The sequence below is a fragment of the Chiloscyllium plagiosum genome, unplaced genomic scaffold, assembly GCF_037043375.1.
Source record: "Chiloscyllium plagiosum isolate Xiang-an unplaced genomic scaffold, Cpla_swu_hap1 HiC_scaffold_45, whole genome shotgun sequence".
NCBI classification, from domain to species: domain Eukaryota; kingdom Metazoa; phylum Chordata; class Chondrichthyes; order Orectolobiformes; family Hemiscylliidae; genus Chiloscyllium; species Chiloscyllium plagiosum.
This window is the reverse complement of record NW_028270183.1, coordinates 15,547,964-15,569,440: the sequence shown is the minus strand read 5'-3', so window position 1 is coordinate 15,569,440 and position 21,477 is coordinate 15,547,964. Positions and strand designations below refer to the sequence as shown.

General features: G+C 45.0%; 1 protein-coding gene across 2 annotated transcripts in view; it reads left to right on the top strand.

Annotated features, from left to right (window-relative positions):
* The window catches only part of LOC122552203 (phospholipid phosphatase 3-like), an 85,036-nt gene that overhangs the window by 56,051 nt on the left and 7,508 nt on the right, over window positions 1–21,477 (top strand). Inside the window, exons 3-5 of one of the 2 annotated variants that reach the window (XM_043694800.2) lie at window positions 5,540–5,820; window positions 7,010–7,067; window positions 19,644–19,820. In XM_043694800.2, the coding sequence (XP_043550735.1) occupies window positions 5,540–5,820; window positions 7,010–7,067; window positions 19,644–19,820 (516 nt within the window). The remainder of the gene's footprint in view (window positions 1–5,539; window positions 5,821–7,009; window positions 7,068–19,643; window positions 19,821–21,477) is intronic. The other variant, XM_043694801.2, reaches the window with a different exon arrangement.

Sequence of the window (21,477 nt, the reverse complement as noted above, 5' to 3'; positions counted from 1 at the left end):
TGTGTTGCTGCATTGAGAAGATGCAATACCTTCCCAAATTGGCAGACTACACAAAGGCAATACACCAATTCAGAAACGTTGGCCACAGCTAGACCCATAACTAGGCCCATATGTCACATAACCTGTGAACTATCACTTTCTCGTTCCACCGCTCAGTGTAAGCATTGCTCTAGTTGGCCAAAGGTGTAGCAGAAAACAGAAAGAGAGAAAATCTGAAACCCCAGTGGCTGTAGGAGTTAACACAAGTTTCAGAGATTCAATGCTCAGTTCACTGATCAGTGCTCATGGGCAATACGAGAGTTGCTTTATGTACCTCTGGCTGAGAGTCGAAAATCAGCCAAGAATCCTGTTCCTAATCATTTCCAAGCAAAGCCTGTTGGGAATGGAGATGCTGGGTGACTCTGGTGTGATGTCCCACCATTCTAACATCCTCCTTGTGGGCATTAACCGAACTATAGTAAAACACTCATTGAAGGGGAGACATTGAAGGAACTAATGTAGGGAGGAGTATGCAGAAAAGGATTCAATCACCAAGTGATATAAATATGAATGGAGCCCCTCTATTGTCCAACCAGAGTTAGCTATCCATAATGGCTCAGTGCTTAGCCCTGCTGCCTCACAGCACCAGGGTCTCAGGTTCGATTCCAGCCTCAAGCGACTGTCTGTGTGGAGTTTACACATAGTGTTAGGTGCATTAGTCAGAAGGGAAATGGGTCTGGGTGGGTTAGTCTTCGGAGGGTCGGTGTGGACTGGTTGGGCTGAAGGTCCTTTCCACACTGTAGGGAATCTAATCTAAAATGCAAAGTTTACAGCGTAGGCCGTGTGAGAGATCAAACAAATGAGTCCTTCAAGACAAAGTTGATTTGCAGTGAATCGAAAAGAGCTAGAATATTTATTGAGGTGAAGACTGAGGGGCGGTGAAGACATATTCAAAAGCAGAGGCTGGTGCATAAATTAGGGCTGGAATTTCAATTTGGGACGACAGGATCGGAGACTGTTGCTGGGTTTTGACACACACACACGCAAACACTCCAGCCGGGGGAGTTGTCACTCTCAGGGACAGTGACTGGACTGCCCCCACATTTGACTTGGGTACAGTTTCCCTGCCCAGTGAAGGGCAGCCAGTTGGCTCTTGACATTGCACAATCAATCACAGCTTGAGAGAACAGCCTGCAGCATAAGGTAAAGACGTCAAAGGGGCGAGAGAAAGTGAGGACTGCAGAAGCTGGAGATCAGAGTGTATCGGCCAGTTTAAATAAGAAAAGCATCCAAGTCACTGTTGTGTGGTGGGGTGGAGGTGGGACCCGTCTATAGAGTTAAAAATCACACAACACCACCAGCTTTTGAAAACTCTGAAAACTTGCTCTGAAAGCTAGTGCTTCCAAATAAACCTGTTGGACTATAACCTGGTGTTGTGTGATTTTTAACTTTGTATACCACAATCCAACACGAGCATCTCCAAATCCTGTCTATAGAGTGGCCACACACCAACGCAGGGAGATAGGGAGGGTGTGTTAGCTTGCCTGGTGTCAGGGCACGCTCATCCTACCATTGGGTGGACCCTTCCAGGCTGAGAAGCTGTGTTCTATCAAATCCTTGCATCTGTTAACTGGAGGTTGACTGGATGATCCCAGTTTGGCTCTGGCTACCTGTGTTGATAACCCTATCCTGTCGTGTTGCCCGTCTCTGACCCTTTCCGAACCCAAATATGGCGTCTCCAAAAATTGCTGGCACAGGTATTTTCAAGTTCCATCTGTCTTCAGTCCCAACCTGGGTGATCCTTCCCATAATGTTTACTGAAGTAAGGAATCAAAATCACCTACAGATTCAAGGCAATTGAATGACAATATTTCCCTCCTGACTTTACCCTCTGATGGAGATAATGTTCAAAATACAATTTGCTTTCATTGTTTGATTAAGGGACCGGGTAGGGGAAGAAGCTGCTGATTGTGTGTAGGGTTAGTATTTATCACAGATTTTACTGGATATCAGAATCTGCTGAGTAATGCAGGTTCACACCAGCATCTCCCCCACTCGTCGAAAGGATAAACTATAAATCTCACTGTTGTACAAACAATTCCCTCGTACTTTGAAGGGCTTACAATTGCGAACTGGAATCAAAGGGCCAGTGAAATGTGAAGATTACCCCTTGAGTAAGCAGTTCATGATCCATAACTGATGAGGTCATGTACATTTCTAACGGCAAAGGGATATTGACACATTGCATTAATTAGTAACTTCAGCAGCACATGGAAGCAGTTACATGCTCAGGGCTGTTTGTCGGTCAGGAGTAGCTGAACTAAATGCAGTCAGAGTGATTACTTTTCCCATCGAATCTGCAGACTGAAGGATGGTGCAGTGGGTGAGTCGGACTTGTGTGATCAGGAAGAGATTTGTCAAGTTATCCAGATGATTGCATTAACCACAAATATCTGATATGAGGGGTTCGTCAAAATTCCACAATTTAAAAGATCCTGGGTTGAAATGATTTTGTTGATGAGCAAAGAAAAACAATTTGCATTTCTACGGCTTTCCATACTTCCAGATGTCACGAGCACTTCGCAGCCCCTAATGAATCACTTTCCAAAGCACAGCCACTTAAGCAGTCAAATGCCACAGCCGATCTTTTACACAGCAAGATCCCACGAGCAGTCAATGTTGGACCCAGCCGATTGACAGAGTTCATTCAAGGCAATTGACAGCTATGACACTGAACTCGTTCCTTGAACGTTTGTGAACAGTTCTGTCAGGGTCAGGATCAGCAAGCCCACCAGGAAAATGAGACCTTATGTTTTTCTCCCTATAGAACATATTAGCCTTGGAGGGAATGCAACACACGTTCCGGGGATGAGAGGATTGTCCTGTGGGGGGTGGGGGTGGGGGGGGGGGGGGGGGGAGGTTGAGTGGACCAAGCCTGTATTCCATAGAATTTAGAAAAATTAAAGATAATTTAATTGAAGCATACAATTCTGAAAATGTCTGATGAGGACGATGTTTTTCCTGACTGGGGACAAGAATCTCGGAATAAAATTTGAGAGTCTTTGGAACTGTCTTCCACAAAAGACAGCAGAAACAGAGTCTTTGAATGTTTTCAAGGCAGATGTAGATAGATTCCCGATAAGCGTCAGGGTGAAGGTTTATCAGCGAAAGGCAGGAATGTGGAGTATTCCATCGGCCATGATCTGATTGAATGGTGGAGTGGGCTCGAGAGACAGAAGGAGGTGCTAATTTGTACGCTGGTATGGTATGTTCAAGCCTCAAATCTATCGATTGTTCAGGATGGACGACGTAAGAAAGTGGAGCTGAAGTAAAAGATGAGCCATCATCACAACGATGGGCGGAACAGGCTCAAAGAACGAAACAGAGTGCTCCTGTTTGTTTCTTAATGTTCTTAGTTGGTTTGGAACAAACATAGAGTTGTTTCAAACCTGCCCTGGTGAAATCTGAATTCAATACAAAATCCAAAAGGGGAAAAAAGAAGAGCTAGCTTAACGGTGATCGTGTAATCCAATCAATTGTCATCAACATCCATTTGGCTCGTTAAAGGACCCTTTAGCAATCTGCTCTGGCCTATGAATCCAGACCCATAGCAATGCAGTTGACTCTTAAACTATTCTCTAGGTAATTAGGGATGGGCAATAAATGCTGGTCTAACCAGCAACACCCACATTCCATGAATTAATAACAAGAAACTAATGCCTACCCTGGTAGATACCTGATCGTTCGTCTATATCTGTCATAAATATTTTATATGCAAACAGGGCAGCACGGTGGCTCAGTAGTTAGCCTCTGCTGCCTCACAATGCCCAGGTTCCCAAGGTGCCAGGTTCAATTCCAGCCTCGGGTGACTGTCTGTGTGGAGTTTGCACATTCTCCCCGTGTCTGCGTGGGTTTCTTCCTACAGTCCAAAGATGCGCAGGTCAGGTGCATCTGGTGAATTGAGTGAATTGGCTATGTGTTAGGTGCATTAATCAGAGTGAAATGGTCTGGGTGGGTTACTCTTTGGAGGATCAGTGTGGACTGGTTGGACTGAAGGGCCTGTTTCCACACTGAAGGGAATCTAATCTAATTTAAACTGAATAGTGTTGATCAACTGGGCAGACCATAACCTGAAAGTCTGAAGAGCAGCAAAATTAGCCAAGGGCTAGGAATGGATCTGAAAGAATAGGTTAATATTGGTTTGGAGATGTCGGTGTTGGACTGGGGTGTACAAAGTTAAAAATCATACAAAACCACCTGATGAAGGAGCAGTGCTCCAAAAGCTAGTGCTTCCAATTAAACCTGTTGGATTATACCCTGGTGTTGTGTGATTTTTAGCTAGATTAATATTATTATGTCAGCAGTGCAGAGCATCAGAACAGTCAGCATTGAAACTCTAATGCAGTAAGACATTTCAGATATATCCATTTCTCTTCACCATAACAGACCAGTACTACACAGTAAAGTGATCGATGCCTTGTTGTTCCTTGGTCTGTGCTTTCTGGTACAAAGGACTGTCTTCTCAGATCGGAAAGGGTTAACAAAGGACAGAGCTGCATAAGCAGTTTGTTCCTGTAAAGGAATTCCTGTAGTTATTTACATGCTCAAAGTCGACTGTACAGGCCCTTATTCATGCTGCTTGCTCCCTGTGTGATTAATGATCGGGGAAAGGAGCTGTTACTCATTTGTATGCCACAGAATTTATCTTGGCATTGGACTTCCACTGACATCACGGCTGTCAGTTCTGTCTTGGATGCTGTGAGTTTGACTTTGAAAAGATCTGTGGAAAACACAACTGTGAAGGATGAGGTCAGGTCAATCAACTGAAATGGGCTCCTCACTGAATGGACACAAATAGAATCTCACTTTATTTGGTCGGGATGTTTTTTACCAAGGAGCTTAAAGGTCAGCGTGTACCTTCAGTGTACATTAATGATTATAATTTATTAACTGCACAAATACAGTGCCAAAATCTTGCTGGTCAACTTCCGATGTGGACCTAAAATGCCTTAATATAACAATAGCATCGCCTGTCTGTGTCCTTGAATTATAATAACTCAATTCACTAATATATAACGAGGCCACAGGGACCCAGTGTTGAGTTTGACAGAATTTGACAGGATCAGTCAGTGATAAAATCCTTGGGAAAAGTTTGACTGCATTGAGATCTGGAATCTTGTTTAGATGGCCTGCACTAAACAAGAGAAAGTTCATAGTCATGCCGGTACAATGTCACATCACAGATGATGATGATGGACTTCTGCTCGGATAGCTTGAGCTCAAATTGCCTGAATTTACAAATTCTGATCCAAAGAGTTAAGGGCAGACAAAGAATCTGACTGCAGTGTTCCATGCCAACACCCTGTCTGACCTGTCCCTACTCCATATCCTGAGTGGTCCCGCATTCCCAACAGTAGGACCAGTGCTGACCCACGGGAGGATGACAGAAAGGGAGGGATGCAGGGCCGGGTGGGTGGAGGTGTAAACTAGGGAGTTGAAGATGACTGAGCTTGCAAGACCTGACCTGATCCTCGCCTCTTGTCCCCTTGCCTTTTCACAGATTGTCTTTGGCGAAAGCTATCGAATCCGGTTCTTGAATGAGAAATCCAACTCCTTCATCTCGAACCCCTACGTCAGTGTGATTTACAAGCAGGTCGGCTGCTTCCTCTTTGGCTGCGCTGTTAGCCAGTCCCTCACTGATTTGGCCAAGGTTGCTGTCGGGAGGTTGAGGCCCCACTTCCTGGATGTCTGCAGGCCGGATTTCTCCAAAATCAACTGCTCGAAAGGATACGTTGAGGTGTACACTTGCAACACGACAATCTCGGCAGAAACTGAAGCTCGGTAGGACATCCTTGGTTGATCTGGGGTTTTGCTGCTTTTGTTTTTTTTTGACTGGTAGCTCTCTCCTCCACATTCCTGTCACAAATCTGAATTAGCAGCAGGAAGAGGTCACTCAGCCCATAAAGCCTGATCTGATTGTGGGAACAACTCCACGTTCTGACCTGTCCCCTAATGTGAAAATATAAACTAAGATCGGGAGTAGGCCATTCAGCCCCACTTTCCTTCCTTGGCCAAGATGTTGGTGGATGGGAAGTTCAGCTACTCATTGATCAGGTCCATTCATTGAGTTTTTTTTGGGGGTGAAGTGTGAGTAATGGCAATAGCCCTGTGCTTTGATATACTGTACGGCTTCATCACAGAGCCCTAGTGATTGGCTATTAGTGACCAGGTTTTAAGTGTCATCCAAACTGCATATAACTGAAGGAGCAATTGGGTGTTACAATTGGCTTTGATGACTGAATTACAGAAAGCAGAGGATCAACACTTGGAAAGTTTAATACCAGGAACAAGGGGGTTTTATATATATCGGGGATAGGATTGACAAATTGGACTAGAGTTGGGATTAATTCCCTTTCCCTCTTGGGTTTGGGTGGGTGGGAGAGAGGGAGGAAAGGGATGAAGGATGATCTCATCAAAATATCAAAACAATGATAGACTTTGGTGGATCGCATACAGAGGGTATGTTTTCTCTCATGAGGAAGGGCAGAACTAAAGCCCGTCAATGTAAGACAGCCAACGAGAAACCCAGTAGGAAATTGGGAAGACCCTCTTTGTATAACCAGAGGTGAGAATATGGAGCCACATGGAGAAGTTAAAGCAAATAGGGCAAATGTAATTAAGAGGGCCCAAAACTGGCAGATGATGGAGAGAATGAAACAGACTGATATGATGGAATGAGATGATTAAAGACTGGAGGAGGTTGAAGGGAATCATCAATACCTGTAGGGACTGGATGGGCTGAATGGGCTGTTTCTGTGCCGTTTATCCTATATAAGTCCAAGTGCTCATCACTGTCCAGAGTCCTGGAAAGTTCATGTGGATGTCAAGTGACAGGCTTGACTATGGAAATTCCCAGAGCAAACCAACAGGTTTTCTCAGAGGAGAAAACAGGAGTTATTTTACTATTATTTCTGTCAGGTACAAAGCACTTGCCTGAATATCTGACCCTTGAATTTTGTTCTATTTTTAGGAAATCTTTTTACTCAGGGCACGCCTCCTTTGCAATGTACACCCTGCTGTATCTCGTGGTAAGTGATTTAAGAACATAGGAGCAACATGTCCAGCTTGCTCTACATTTTATTCGATCGTGGTTAATTGCACATTTCTGGTACTTTTTACCCATACTATCCCCATAACCTTCTAGGTCACCAGTAATCAGAAATCTATCATTATCTATTTTAAACAGACTCAAAAGCTGAACTTGCACTGCCCAAATAACAACTCTGTTATTTTATTTTTTAATTGTTTTAGTTCTAGACTCCCTAACCAGGAGAGCACCTTACCTGCACCTACTCTTTAAGCATTTTGTAAGTTTTTATGAGTACACCTCTCATTATTCAAAATGCAGGAACAGTTTATCCAGTCTCTCTATAGGATAGTCCTGGGTCAGGTAAGCGGTTATCTTACCATAGACTGATTACATTGGAAGTATAGGACCCAAACATATCTCGACTTCTTGGCATTATCATTAAAACTTGTCATGCGTCAGGAGAAATCAGTGTAATTTCCCTAGAACTGTGATATATATTTATAAGTTCATGCAGTTAACCATTCCTTACTGGAATTGTTAAACTTTACTTTGATTTGCTTGGGTTTGGATTTTCTATGAGTATGAATCTCCTTGTACCAGTGATGCTAGAATCTTGGCCTTAACGTGGGTTTAAACTTATCACACAAGGGGACTGTGAGGGTTAGTCAGTCATGCATGTGCTTGTTCCCAGTGTGTCACTTTATTAAAAATAAGTCTGGAAGTCACCGTAGAGTCATAGAGATGTACAACACGGAAACAGATCCTTTGGTCCAACTCGTCCATGCCCGGCCAGATATCCCAACTCAATCTAGTCCCATTGGCCAGCACTTGGCCCATGTCCCTCTAAACCCTTCCTATTCATATACCCATCCAGATGCCTTTTAAATGCTGTAATTGTACCAGCCTCCACCACTTCCTCTGGCAGCTCATTCCATACACGTACCACCCTCTGTGTGAAACAGTTGCCCCTTAGGTCCCTTTTAAACCTTTCCCTAAACCTATGACCTCTAGTTTTGTACTCCCCTACTCTGAGGAAAAAAAGTCTATTTATCCTATCCATGCCCCTCATGATTTTATAAACCTCTATAAGGTCACCCCTCAGCCTCCGACGCTCCAGGGAAAACAGCCCCAGCCTGTTCAGCCTCTCCCTATAGCTCAAACCTCCAACCCTGGCAACATCCTTGTAAATCTTTTCCAAACCCCTTCAAGTTTCCCAACATCTTTCCTGGAGTAGGCATGCATGCCATTAGCTTATGAACGTTTGGTGTGTTCCTGTGACCACTGCAACATTTGTCTACTATTACCAGGTCATTGTGAGCAATTTACAGCAGGAGTTCGTTTTTACTTCTATAGAACATTTCCAGAAGGGGGTGACATAATATGTGCCCATTACAATTAACTGAAAGATATCCTCTCCACGTTAAAATTCATGAGCCAAAATTACCTGGGATTTTATTTCAAAATATTGCCTGGATTCACTCAACACCCCAGTGCTGGTATGCGCAAACTGAAATTGAATCTTGGAGAGTATATTCAATATAAGCTGCACCATCAGCAACTCGGTGTGTTGGCAGTCGATGTTTGGGAACAGGGTTTTCCTGTAAATGTCATCAATTTTTGAGGGAGTTCTATCAAAGACATCCATGGGTTCAAGGAGGTGCTGGATGCTTTTTTGAAGAGAAAGGGACTGAGGGCCATGGTAAAGTGATGTGTGCCAGGGTTGATCTTTGGAAAAAGTGACATCATGACTTTTTCCTGTTACTCAAACTTCTTTTGTCATAGTATCTGTTTCTGACTTTCTCTCTCTCTCTTTCTCTCTCTCTTTCTTTCTCTTTCTTTCTCTCTCTTTTTCCCTTTCTCTTTCTTTCTCTCTCTTTTTCCCTTTCTCTCTCTCTCTTTCTCTCATTTTCTCTCTCTCTTTCTCTTGCTGTCTCTCTTTCTCTCCCCCTTGCTTTCTCTCTCTTTCCCTCTCTCTCTCTCTTGCTTTCTGTCTTTCTCTCTCTTTCTTTGTTCCTCTGTTTCTTTCCCTCTCTCATTTCTCTTTTTCTCTCTCTCTTTCTCTCTTTTTCTTTCTTTCTTTCTTTCTTTCTGTCTTTCTTTTCTTCTCTCTCTTTCTTTCTTTCTCTCTCTCTTTCTGTCCCCACTATCACAAAAAGGTGAATAGAAAAGAAATTACACGTTTAAACACCGAAAGAATGTTGTAAATAAGAAACGTAAACAGAAATTGCTGGAAAAGCTCAGCAGGTCTGGCAGCATCTGTGGAGAGAAATCAGAGTTAACGTTTCGAGTCGAGTGACCCTTCCTCTGAACAAAAACAAAATCTTTTTGTTAGAGAATGAGAAAGCACTTTAGCTGGCATCACCCTCTCAGCTATGGTGCGATGCTTTCTTTATTCCACACTCTGTCGGAACCTGTTGTTGTTTTGAAGTCATACCGAATGCCTCTGGTATAAGTTACAGGCAGTTTTTCACAAGATGTGTTGTGTTACCTCAAGGGACTACTTCACCCAATACCGATGAATATGAACAACGGCTGAACCTGTTCACAGCTCATATTTGAATACCACCACTGCTCCATTTGACCCATAGCTCTCAAGAGTTAACTGATTAATTACCTTGTTCTGGGTTGGTGCACTGTGAAGAGCCCCAGTGTAGGAGTAAAGCCGAACACCAGTGCAAACCATACGGAGAATGGTTGTGTAGTTTGAACATCTCATGCAATGTTTTCTCACACATAAACTCTGATAATTGTTGTGTGGTTACTATGTTTGTGTGGTCAAATGGACTCCATCTGCACTGTAACATTTCCGTGGCTCGTTAAATGAGCTATCTCCTCCTTTCTCCCCACACCTTGCCCACTGTTTTTATCCAAATAAACTTCCAGTGCTATGAGATACAAGTGCAGTGACACACCGCAGTAATTAGCGTTATTCTCTGATGTTAGTGATCCATGTGCAATTTTCTCACACCGAGAGTTAAACATGGAAGTTGACCCTGACGGAGGATGCTCTCTGCTGCTGCCTCTCACGTTGTGAGAAACAGCTGAATGGGCACAAATGCCAATTACCCGTCCCCAGCTCGGATTCCCAAACTGGCTGCAGCAAATCTCCGCCTTCTCCCATAGCAACATTGGAAACCTCATGTGCAGACTCTGAAGGGAACTAACTCTGTCCCCTGACACAACTGTTCTGGGCACAACCGATATAAGATTGCGTCCAAGTCACACCCATCATTTTGGGGTGAAGTTCAAGCAGAACTATTTAAAAACCATCCCTTTCCAGTAATCTGTGGCACTAAACAGCAAAACAAAAACTGATTTTTAAAAAAAAATTGTTTCTTGGGATGTGAATCAGGGCTGAAAATGAAAAATGTTGCAGGTCGCAGTGGGGTCAGGCAGCATCCGTGGGGAGAGTGAGAACAAGCTAACGTTTCGAGTCCAGATGGCTCTTTATCAGAGCTGGCAAGATCAGCATTTTGTTGCTCATCCCTAATTGCCCTTGAATGGGTTGCTGGATCATTTCAGAGGACAGTAAGCATTGTGGATTTAGAGTCCAATCTGTTAAGGGTGGTAGATTTTCCCGAAGGTCGCTAGTGAATCTGACGGCTTTTTACCTCAAACATTGGTTTTCTGATCACTGAGACGAGGGTTTTATTGTGGGTGAGTAATTAAATTTGACTGGCTATCATGGTGGGATGTGACCTGCTGTATCTGGAACATTAGTCTCTAGCTCTGGATTCCTGGTGCAGTCCAGAACCACGGAAATGTTACAGTGCGGACGGAGTCCATTTGACCCATCACGCCTGCACTGGCTCGTTAAATGAGCTGTCTCCTCCTTTCTCCCCACACCTTGCCCACCGTTTTTATCCAAATAATCTTCCAGTGCCCTCTTGAACTGGGTTTGCCTCCACTACACTTGCAGGCAGTGCATTCTATAACCTACGTAACTGTTGAGTGAAAAGGTTCTTCCTCATTTCACCCCTGTGTCCTTTGCAGGTCACTTTCAATCTTATGCTCCTCTCGTTCTTGTTCCTTTTATAGGCAGGAACAGCTCCCCCCCCACCCCATCTACTCTATCCAGCCCGGTCTGGATCAAATCTCTTGAGGACAGCCCCAACCCTTTCAATTGATCCTCATAAATTGGAGTTCCTCATCTCTGTGGAACCATTCCTATAAACCGCTTCTGCACTCTGTCCGACATTACCCACAATGCTACCCCCACCTTTGAATTGTCTCAGTCTGACAGGGTTGTTATAAGGCGACCTGAGCCATGTAACAGGATGCAAGGGTGAGCAATCAAATGGTTAGACATAGAAGCAGGGTCTGAAGGAAAAGAAGTGGCCCTCACTGTGAATTGGATGTGGAGCGGGATTATACACATGGATAATGCACTTTTGATAGTTCCTGCTTGATCTGGTCACTGGGTCATCTGCTCAGCAGGGGAGTGCAACATACTAAAGCAACGCAAAGATGGCATCAGCAAGTAACAGCTAAACATGTGGCCTCCTCAGCCCAGGAGCCCAGAGTCTATTCCGTCCACTTTACTTATTTTGCTTTAGAGTCATAGAGATGCACAGCATGGAAGCAGACCCTTCGGTCCAACTGGTCCATGCCGACCAGATATCCCAACCCAATCTAGTCCCATTTGCCAGCACTTGGCCCATATCCCTCCAAATCCTTCCTATTCATATACCCATCCAGATGCCTTTTAAATGTTGCAATTCTACCAGCCTCCACCACTTCCTCTGGCAGCTCATTCCATACACATACCACCCTCTGCATGAAAAAGTTGCCCCTTAGGTCTCTTTTATATCTTTCCCCTCTCACCTCTCACTTCAATGCTCTTGTTATAAAAAGCAAAGAAGGTTACCTCAGATTACAACAGGATCTGGACCAGATGGGCCAATGGGCTGAGAAGTGGCAGATGGAGTTTAATTCAGATAAATGCGAGGTGCTGCATTTTGGGAAAGCAAATCTTAGCAGGACTTATACACTTAATGGTAAGGTCCTGAGGAGTGTTGCTGAACAAAGAGACTTTGGAGTGCAGGGATAATGAAGATGGCGTTTCGTATGCTTTCCTTTATTGGTCAGAGTATGGAGTACAGGGGTTGGGAGGTCATGTTGCGGCTGTACAGGACATTGGTGAGGCCACTGTTGGAATATTGTGTGCAGTTCTGGTCTCCTTCCTATCAGAGGGATGTTGTGAAACTTGAAAGGGTTCAGAAAAGATTTACAAGGATGTTGCCAGAGTTGGAGGGTTTGAGCTATAGGGAGAGGCTGAACAGGCTGGGGCTGTTTTCCCTGGAGCATCGGAGGCTGAGGGGTGACCTTATAGAGGTTTATAAAATCATGAGGGGCATGGATAGGATAAATAGGCAAAGTATTTTCCCTGGGGTGGGGGAGTCCAGAACTAGAGGGCTTAGATTTAGGGTGAGAGGGGAAAGATTTAATAGTGACCTAAGGGGCAACCTTTTCACGCAGAGGGTGGTACATTTATGGAATGAGCTGCCAGAGGAAGAGGTGAAGGCTGGAACAATGACAACATTTAAAAGGCATCTGGATGTATAGCTGAATAGGAAGGGTTTGGAGGGATATGGGCCAAGTGCTGACAAATGTGACAAATTGGGTTGGGATATCTGGTTGGCATGGACGGATTGGACTGAAGGATCTGTTTCCGTGCCGGAACCTTACCATCTGGGAAAGGCTTCTTCCTCCGGTCTAGGCCCAGCGACAAGGTGGCTTACAGCAGCCTGGAATGGTGGAACAGGCCTGGCACCTAGTGTTGCAGTCTCCTAAGAGGGGCGTTCTCAGCCTGGAGTGGCATACTGGTCCCAGCTTGGAGGCCTTCTCCCGTTGTGGAGGCCCACATTCTCCACTTTGGCTTGAGTCATCCTCGTCAGCGAGGGGCTGCCAATGAATGAATGACTTTGGTGGCGTCTGGGTCTTCCAGCAGCCCAGTGTAGAGGTCTAGTCGTGGCATGGAGGTCTAGTCCCAATGTGTGACAGTCTAGTCCCAGCATGAAGGTCTCATCCTTGCTTTGGAGGCAGCTTCAGGGTCTTCCAACAGCCCAGCGTTGAGATCTAACTCTCGTCTCAGCCTAGCAGGGCGGCCTCAGCCTGGTGTTGCAGTCTCAGCCTGGCCAGATAGTCTCAGCCTATTGGGGCTTTCTCGGCCTGGTGTTGTGGTCTGGGCCCGGTGGGAGCACTATCGGCCTGGTGTTATGGTCTCGGCCTAATGGGTGTGGTCTTGGCCTAGTGGGGGGCGGTCTCGGCCTACTGTGGGCGGTCTCGGCCTAGCGGGGCAGTCTCAGCCTGGCTTTCCAGCATACCCTGAACCCAGGAGCCATTAATTGAAGGGTGATGAACTTTTTTCTTATTTATGACTTCTGTCAATAATTTAGACGTTGTGGTTTGGCAATGTATAAAACCATTCACTGTATTTTATTTTGTAAAAATACACATGACAATGAATTGCAGTTCTATTCTATCATGTACTGTGCCTCATAATGTTTGATGCAGGAGTCTGCCACTTGATATGATTCTGATTCACATAATGTTCCACTTCACGCTGAACACACTCCCTCCACCCACACAGCCTGACGAGATTACCTCGCAGTGATGCAATAGTCTCTACTATCCTTAATTCCTGTCTGCCTGCAGCCTCTGATCAGTTCTAGTCAATCCAATTTACACATAAGTCATTTTCCTGGAAAGAAATTGGCTTAGGCAAATCCCACGTAATGCATAACCTAACCCTTTTGATGATTGATATCAAATACTGGCCTTTTGTCAATGCCGGAATGTTCTCCCAGCCTTTATCATTCAGATGATACATTGTACATTCTAGATTCCTGAGATCTGCCAAACTCTATAGTATGTCACGTCATGAATATATGGCAGTGTCGTTAATTCTCATTTTCTGTTCTGTTGTTCGTTGCTGACTGCAGCGGCCAAAGTTATGGCTGTATTTGACACTACAATTAATACAACAGAAAATTTCAGTAAAAGTGCCTTTATCTGCTTGATTTAGGCAGTGTGTAGAATGGGCAGGATAAGGAGACAGGATGGTAATTTGCCTCAGCGGGCATCAATCTACTCCAGCCGTTCAGCTGACTGAACCAGACGCCCCCCTCCCCCACATTGAGCAGTCTACAAACATAGAACTGTACGGCACAGGAATGGGCCCTTCGGCCCACGATGCCTGGGTTGTCCGTGATGCCATTCTAAATTGGATGTGATGGATTCAGATGAAATGTTAATCTCAGGCCCTTTCTAATCCATAGAGAAGGCAATTAAAAAGATCTCAGTTGTAAAATTGGCAAAGAGTTGTGCATCCCTTTGTGTCAATGCATGTCCCTGAGCTTTCACCCATTAAAAAGACGGATTTGGCCTAATTACTGTGTGTGGGACTTGCAATGTGCACATTGACTGGCATCTTCCCTCACACTGTAACAGAGACTGCATTTCTAAGTGTTTCAGTTCCAGAACTCCGAAAGGCTGGGGAAGAGCAGAAAATCCGACTGGCCCTGTAAATCCATTTCTAGGTCAGGACTCTGGCCGTGTTTGGGACAAGCTGAATTGAGATATTGGCTCACTCTTCCTGTGGAAACTTGCAGTTTCCTGCCAGGAAATGAAGCAAAGAAAGCATGAAACAATCATGTAGGGAGCAAGGGGCGAGGGAAACGGGATGGTGGGGGGTGTAGGCTGTTGCCTGATACAAGATATAAAGCCTGATGTGATACCAGTGGTTTAAAATCCAAAGTTTCCGAATTTCTGTCAAATTGGCTCAAGACAGTACCTTCACGGACTGTGCTCATAGAATGGAATCATAGAGTCCTACAGTGTGGAAGCAGGCCATTTGTCCCATTGAATCCACTCCAATCCTCTGAAGAGCATCCCACCCAATCTCTGTAACCCTGCATTTCCCATGGCGAACCCACCTAACCTGCACATCCCTGGACATCCCTCTGGGTAACTTAACACAGCCAAACCACCCTAACCTGCACATCTTTGGACTGTGGGAGCACCCGGAGGAAATCCGTGGGGAGAACGTGCAAACTCCACACAGATAGTCGCCGGAGGCTGGAATCAAACCTGGGTCCCTGGTGCTGGGAGGCAGCAGTGCTAACCACTGGGCCAAAGTGCCACCCATATTCTGGGCTAGGTTGCGAATCCTGTTGTGGGCCCCTGTGCCATCTTTCCACCAGCGGGTGATGTTCTGGCTTCTTTGTCCTTTTGACCTTGTGCACTGGTCTGCTCAGCACCAGGCACTGTGCTGTCCTAAGCTGAGCTCAGTAAGCAGCCACAGGACAATACTGTGTGGTTAGGTATTTGGCACAACGTGTCTCACTGAGGAAGTCATCGGTGGGAAACGTGAGGTAATTAGTCGAGCAGGAAGACAACAGATTGTTGTGAGTCCTTCTCATGAACAAAATGACAATGCTTCAGGCTGAACTTTGGCCCGGTCCACAGACACACCCATCTGAACACTTGGTAGAAAATTGTGTTTATGAGGAAGCCCGTTGACGTTTGTCGCTTTTCTAAATAGAGTTTCCCTTTAAATAGAGCAATGCTTCCCTTTCCAAACAAAACACAAACCCTTCAGGCTATTTCTTCCCTTATACTGAAACACCTCAGATGTTGCTAAAAATTCATCTCTTCAGAGGCTGTTGTAACGGGTGGGGCTGGGATGACAGCACTCTGAAATTTGAAACAAGCCTGGCGTGGATCACGTACCACTCTCCTGTGCCAGATCTCTGTCCATTCTCTCCCCCCCACCCCCCCATGGCACTGGGTATGTTGTAGGAGAGACCTGACCGGAGACTGACTGACCCTCATTCCTCCACACCCCCCCATCCCAAAACCCTCCCCAACGGGCATGATGAGCTGGAATGAGAGAATTGCACCATTTTCAAGTTAAACTGCGATAGGCCCCGGGCGTGCACAATAACCATCGCCTGGACTGGATTCATTCCTGCACCTTTTCTGCAACATTTGTTGTTGCTTTTTAGTGAGGGGCTCCATTTTCTGTGCACCGCCTCCATTCCAGCTACTGATCGTCTTCCATGGATTTAGTTTTCATTCCAGTCTCTGGCAGGCTTTGATCTTTCCCTGCTCCTTACATTCAATAATGGATTGCTGAAGAATCTCTGCTCTACCTAACGCTGCTGATTCCTCTCACTGTTTACAACTACTCCTACCTTTCTTTCCTTGGCTTCATCTCCGACTCCTGTTATTGGAGTCGCGGCCCTGGTCTCCTAGATCAGGCCATGTCCCACTTCTGCATCGATAATCCCATTTTTACCTTTACCCGGCTTCCCCCGGTCACAAGTTTGTGTTTGTCATTGCTCTGACTTCGGGAATTTTTACTAGGATCTGCATTTTGGCTCCTATTCCAATCCAGTCCCTTCGCTCCTGACTTCTGCCACAAAATCATCTATCTATCATGGACGCTGGCAATCTGGATTCAGTAAAATGCTGGGAAGACTCAGCAGGCCAGTCAGCTACTGTGGACGGAATGGACATAGTGGGCCAGTGTTAGCTGCAAGGAAAGGTTAGGGACGGCACAGTGGCTCAGTGGTTAGCACTGCTGCCTCACAGCGCCAGGGTCCCAGGTTCAATTCCACCCTCCCTGTGTGGAGTTTGCACATTGTGCATGGGTTTCCTCTGGGTGCTCCGGTTTCCTCCCACAATCCAAAAGGTGTACAGGTTAGGTGAATTGGCCATGCTAAATTGACCATATTGTTCAGGGAGGTGTAGGTTAGGTGCATTAGTCAGGGGCAAATGTAGAGTAATATGGTAGGGAAATGGAATATTCTTCGGAGGGTCAGTGTGGGCTTGTTGGGCCGAAGAGCCTGTTTCCATACTGTAGGGATTCTATGAGATCACAGACTTGAAATGTTATGTTCTATCTCTCCACTGACGCTGCCAGAGATATATCCAACATTTTCTGTTTTTATTTGGTTACTTCAACCTTCCTTTTCCTGGTCTCTGTCAGACCCTTCTTTCTTCCTCATCTACTTGTTGCTACCCCAACCCTTTCTCCTTCTCATTTATTCCTTACTTTGGTCTCAGTCCTCCCAATTTCACCCCGAGATGCGATTTTCCTACTTCCAGTTTCAGTCCCAACTTGGATTGACCCTGAAGCTGCCAACTGCTCATCTCATGGCATTCTCTCTGGAGCCATCGAGGGAGTTGTATTAACTGTCCCCTCCCAGCTCCCCCCTTGCTGACCCTTAGCCTCTAGAAGGTACATCGCCAGCAGTTGTTATCGCTCCATTTGCTGGCAGCTCTCTGGGCAGGGGGAAAGTGGTGATGGCGGTGGCAAAATCTCTACTGTCAGTGCCCTTGAACCAAGGGAATGTCCACTGTTAGCCTTTTCAGTGCCTGACAGCAATTTAAAATGGTGATGGCCTACCCAGAGGAGGTAACACCCTGGGCCCTGCAGCTAGGCGGGGTAGGAAATCTGCCGCCCGGATTAAATTCCTTTCAGCATATTCCTAGTCTGCAAATGTATGCCTCCAAAACTCCAGTCATCAGTCAAACATGTTTGAGATTCCCTTGAGTTATTCCAGCATGACCTTTAATCTCTGGGATGCATGTGATGGTGAAAGTGTTTTGAGTGGTAATTATAAGTGAGCGCTCAGTAGAGAGAAGGCATTTGAGGTTATCTGAGGACATAATACTGACACGAGTCAGGCTTGTCAGAGTCAGTTTATCACAGCACAGCTAGCTGGAATTTGCTGAGGAACGCTGGTATGGATGAGTGAAGGTAGCAGGCAGGAATTAGGTGAATAATGGAGGAATATTATTGTACACAGTGATTCCAAATGCTGTCAAGATTTCATTTGGACTTGCACTTGTCTAATATTTTCCCAAATTATTGGAATAGTAAAAGATTTCATACAAACGTATCGGTTCTTAATGTAGCTAATTTACAAACTAAACCAGATATTTTCTCACCAACGTGAACAGGACACGTTGTCCTTTTGGATGTTGGCTTTGATTGGAATGTCAAAAATTATTTATTTAAATAAATGATTTCCCGTTCGGAATTCTAGAATATAAAATCCAGGAAAGTGGTTATAAAGAGTTAGCCATACTTCCACCAGGACTGAATTGCAGTGAGTGAATTACTTGGAAGGTCAGTGTCAAGGAAACGTAACAAAAATGAAAGATAGAACATCAACTTGAAGATCTACCTTTGAAATAAACAGGATGTGTGCCACCCTGTCTGCTGCTTTAAAGTGCAGCTGACATTTTGGACACAGTAAGATGTTTCAAGTGTGCTACTGATTGAGGGAGAAATCTCCACCAGAGGTTTGGGAGACTCATTCTCAGGGAAAAGTTCCGTTTCCACTGGGATAGATAAATGGAGTTTCCATTTAATATTTCATCTGGAGGATTGCAACCCTGACTCTCACTAAAACACTGAAATGTCTGGCCCCACTCTAGGGCTGGTGCGGATAGTCTCAGTTCTAAGTGACTGAGGCATTTATTCTGTGCACCCTGCTCTTTCGACAGACCATGAACAATTTGTCCTATCGGATATCCCCCATGGGAAGGTTCTGTATGAACGCTAGCTGATTCCTAAAGGGAACCAGACAAACCTTGGATCATTCATCTATTCTAACACCTCCGGAATTCATCTTTAGCCAAGGAATAATGCAGACTGAGGGAACAGCTGAACAGAGAGAAAAAAAATCTCCTTTTTCCTTTTATAAAGGAGCATTCTAAAAGGTCTAAAACATGATCTGTGTGTTCAGTCCTCCCAGCACATTAAATATTGCCTTATAGACAGTTCTAGTGTGTGGTGAAGACATGATGGCTGACTCGAAACAAGGTGGTTTCAAACTTAGCTTTGCAACCCCAGAGAAATTACAAGAATTACAACTCCAACAATCTTCATATTTGTGAGCAGAGTCTAGCAACATACTGTGTACATTGTGTGTACACATGAGTATGTATTTGTTGACTATTTAACAGTGTAGTATAGAGGGGGAACATATGCACTGACAGCACTGAGTAGTTGACACACTTTTAAGATTGAAGCCCAGACGTTGTCAGTGTTTATTCGAGATCTCTGGGGATGGGGGAGGTGTGTGCAGTAGTTTCAGGATACTTCTCCCCTCCCCCACCAACCCCCCTTTAAACTTTGTGTAATTGGAAGAGAACTCCACATGTTGGATAAAAACGTCTTAATATTTCCAGGCTTGTTTTACTGTTTTGCAAGGAATTCCAGGGAATTTTAATATTTGCCAGAATGGTTCTGTAATTGTAGAAATCCTCTGTCAGAATGTCAGTATTTACAGAGCCAGTGTGAATATTTGTAGACAGTCCCTGGGAGTCCATTAGTATTGACAGGAGAATTTGAGGAATGTGCTGGTGATCTCTGGAAGTGTGTTAATATTTGGAGATGGTCCCCGGGGGGGTTGGATTAATTATTTACAGGGGATCCCTGCGATAGTATCTGTCCCGACATTGATAAAGTGAAAAAGAAAACACATCCCAAAACAGTCATCACAGGAAGGGTTGTGGAGTTAAAGGTCGGTTTTGAGAATGCTGTTTCTCTTTGCAGTTTTATTTGGAAGCTCGGTTCACCTGGAAGGGGGCGCGGTTATTGAGACCGCTGCTACAGTCACTGTTAATCATGATGGCTTTTTACACCGGCCTTTCCCGTGTGTCAGACTACAGGCACCATCCGACAGACGTTCTGGTGGGATTACTGCAGGGAGCATTCATCGCCTATTGGATTGTAAGTCATCCCGTTTATTTTTCTAACTGTGACGAGTGAGATGGGCAGGAGGGCTCATTAGTCACCTCGGCTGCTGGGCTCAGCAGAGGGGAATGTGAACCTGTTGTTCTTTCGGCCAACTTGTTTCCAGCGAGTTTGTGGTGGAAACTCGGTGAAGACAAGATGTCCTTTGTAAATTGAAGGCGTTCCCTGTGTGGACTTTAGGATTTGAGTGTTTGGGCTGAATCCCAAATCCCATAAAAATGGGTGGCTCAGGGTCAGCTGATGTGTTCAAATTTTTTAAATTTCAAAACTGAACTCCAAATCATTTCTGGGTGCATCCGGAACTGGAAAACGGGCGAGCATCATATAGATGCACACATACTTCATTCATGGGATGAGGACATCGCTGACTAGGCCAGCATTTATTGCCCATCCCTGATTGCCCAGAGGGCAGTTAAGCGTCAACCACATTACTGTGGGTCTGGAGTCACATGTAGGCCAGACCAGGTAAGGATGGCAGTTTCCTTCCCTAAAGGACATTAGTGACTCAGGTGGGTTTTTTTGTTCTGACAATCGACAATGGATTCATGGACAATCTCTTAATTCCAGATTTTTTTTATTGAATTCAGATTTCACCATCTGCCGTGGTGGGATTTGAACCCATTGTCTGGGTCGTTGGATTAACAATGGAAGAGTGTGGTGCTGGAAAAGCACAGCCGGTCAGGCAGCATCCGAGGAGCAGGAGAATCGACATGAAAGTGATAGGTCAGAGCGGAGGGTGGGATAGATTGGTGGGAAGGAAGATGGACAGGTAGGACCGTTCACGAGGGCAGTGTCGAGTCAGAAACACTGGGACTCGGATCCGGCACCATTCTCTTGACCTGTCCTACCTATCCATCTTCCTTCCCACCTATCCACTCCACCCTCCTCTCTGACCTATCACCTTTACCCCCACCTTCATCTACCTATCCCAGCTACCTCCCCACAGCTTCACCCCTTTCCCATTTATATATCGGCCCCCTTGGCCCACAAGCCCCATTCCTGATGAAGGGCTTATGCCCAAAACATTGATTCTCCTGCTCCTCGAATGCTGCCTGACGTGCTGTGCTTTTCCAGCAGCACACTCTTCGACTCTGATCACCAGCATCTGCAGTGCTCACTTTCTCTACGTCAAACGTCTAGCAATAATACCACTAGGTCATCGTCTCCCTCAACATACGTGCACATGTATACACATACACATACGTACGCACGCACACACACATGCATATGTACACACATGCACGTACACATACACGCACACAACATTCATGTAGACCCATATTATCACACTCTCTCAAACTGAGGCATGTACTCATTCTCAGCTGTAATCGCTCACACATGTTTATACACATGGATACAAACACGCAATTATTCTCACTCACTGCGATACGTTTTCACACAAACACAGACTCAAGCACTCTCCCGCTTAGTTTTTGAAATGAAGACAGCAAGATCTTTTATTTTTTTCATTTTCTCTCCTGTAAGAAACAAAATATTGAAATAGGAAAGTGCACCATTCATCAGTAAAGCAAAAAATATTTCTTAAATGCTTATGCAAGAAAATATGGAGAAAGCTGCTTTATTTGAATAAACAGATATTACAATTCAAGGTATACTTTGATTTAACAGATTC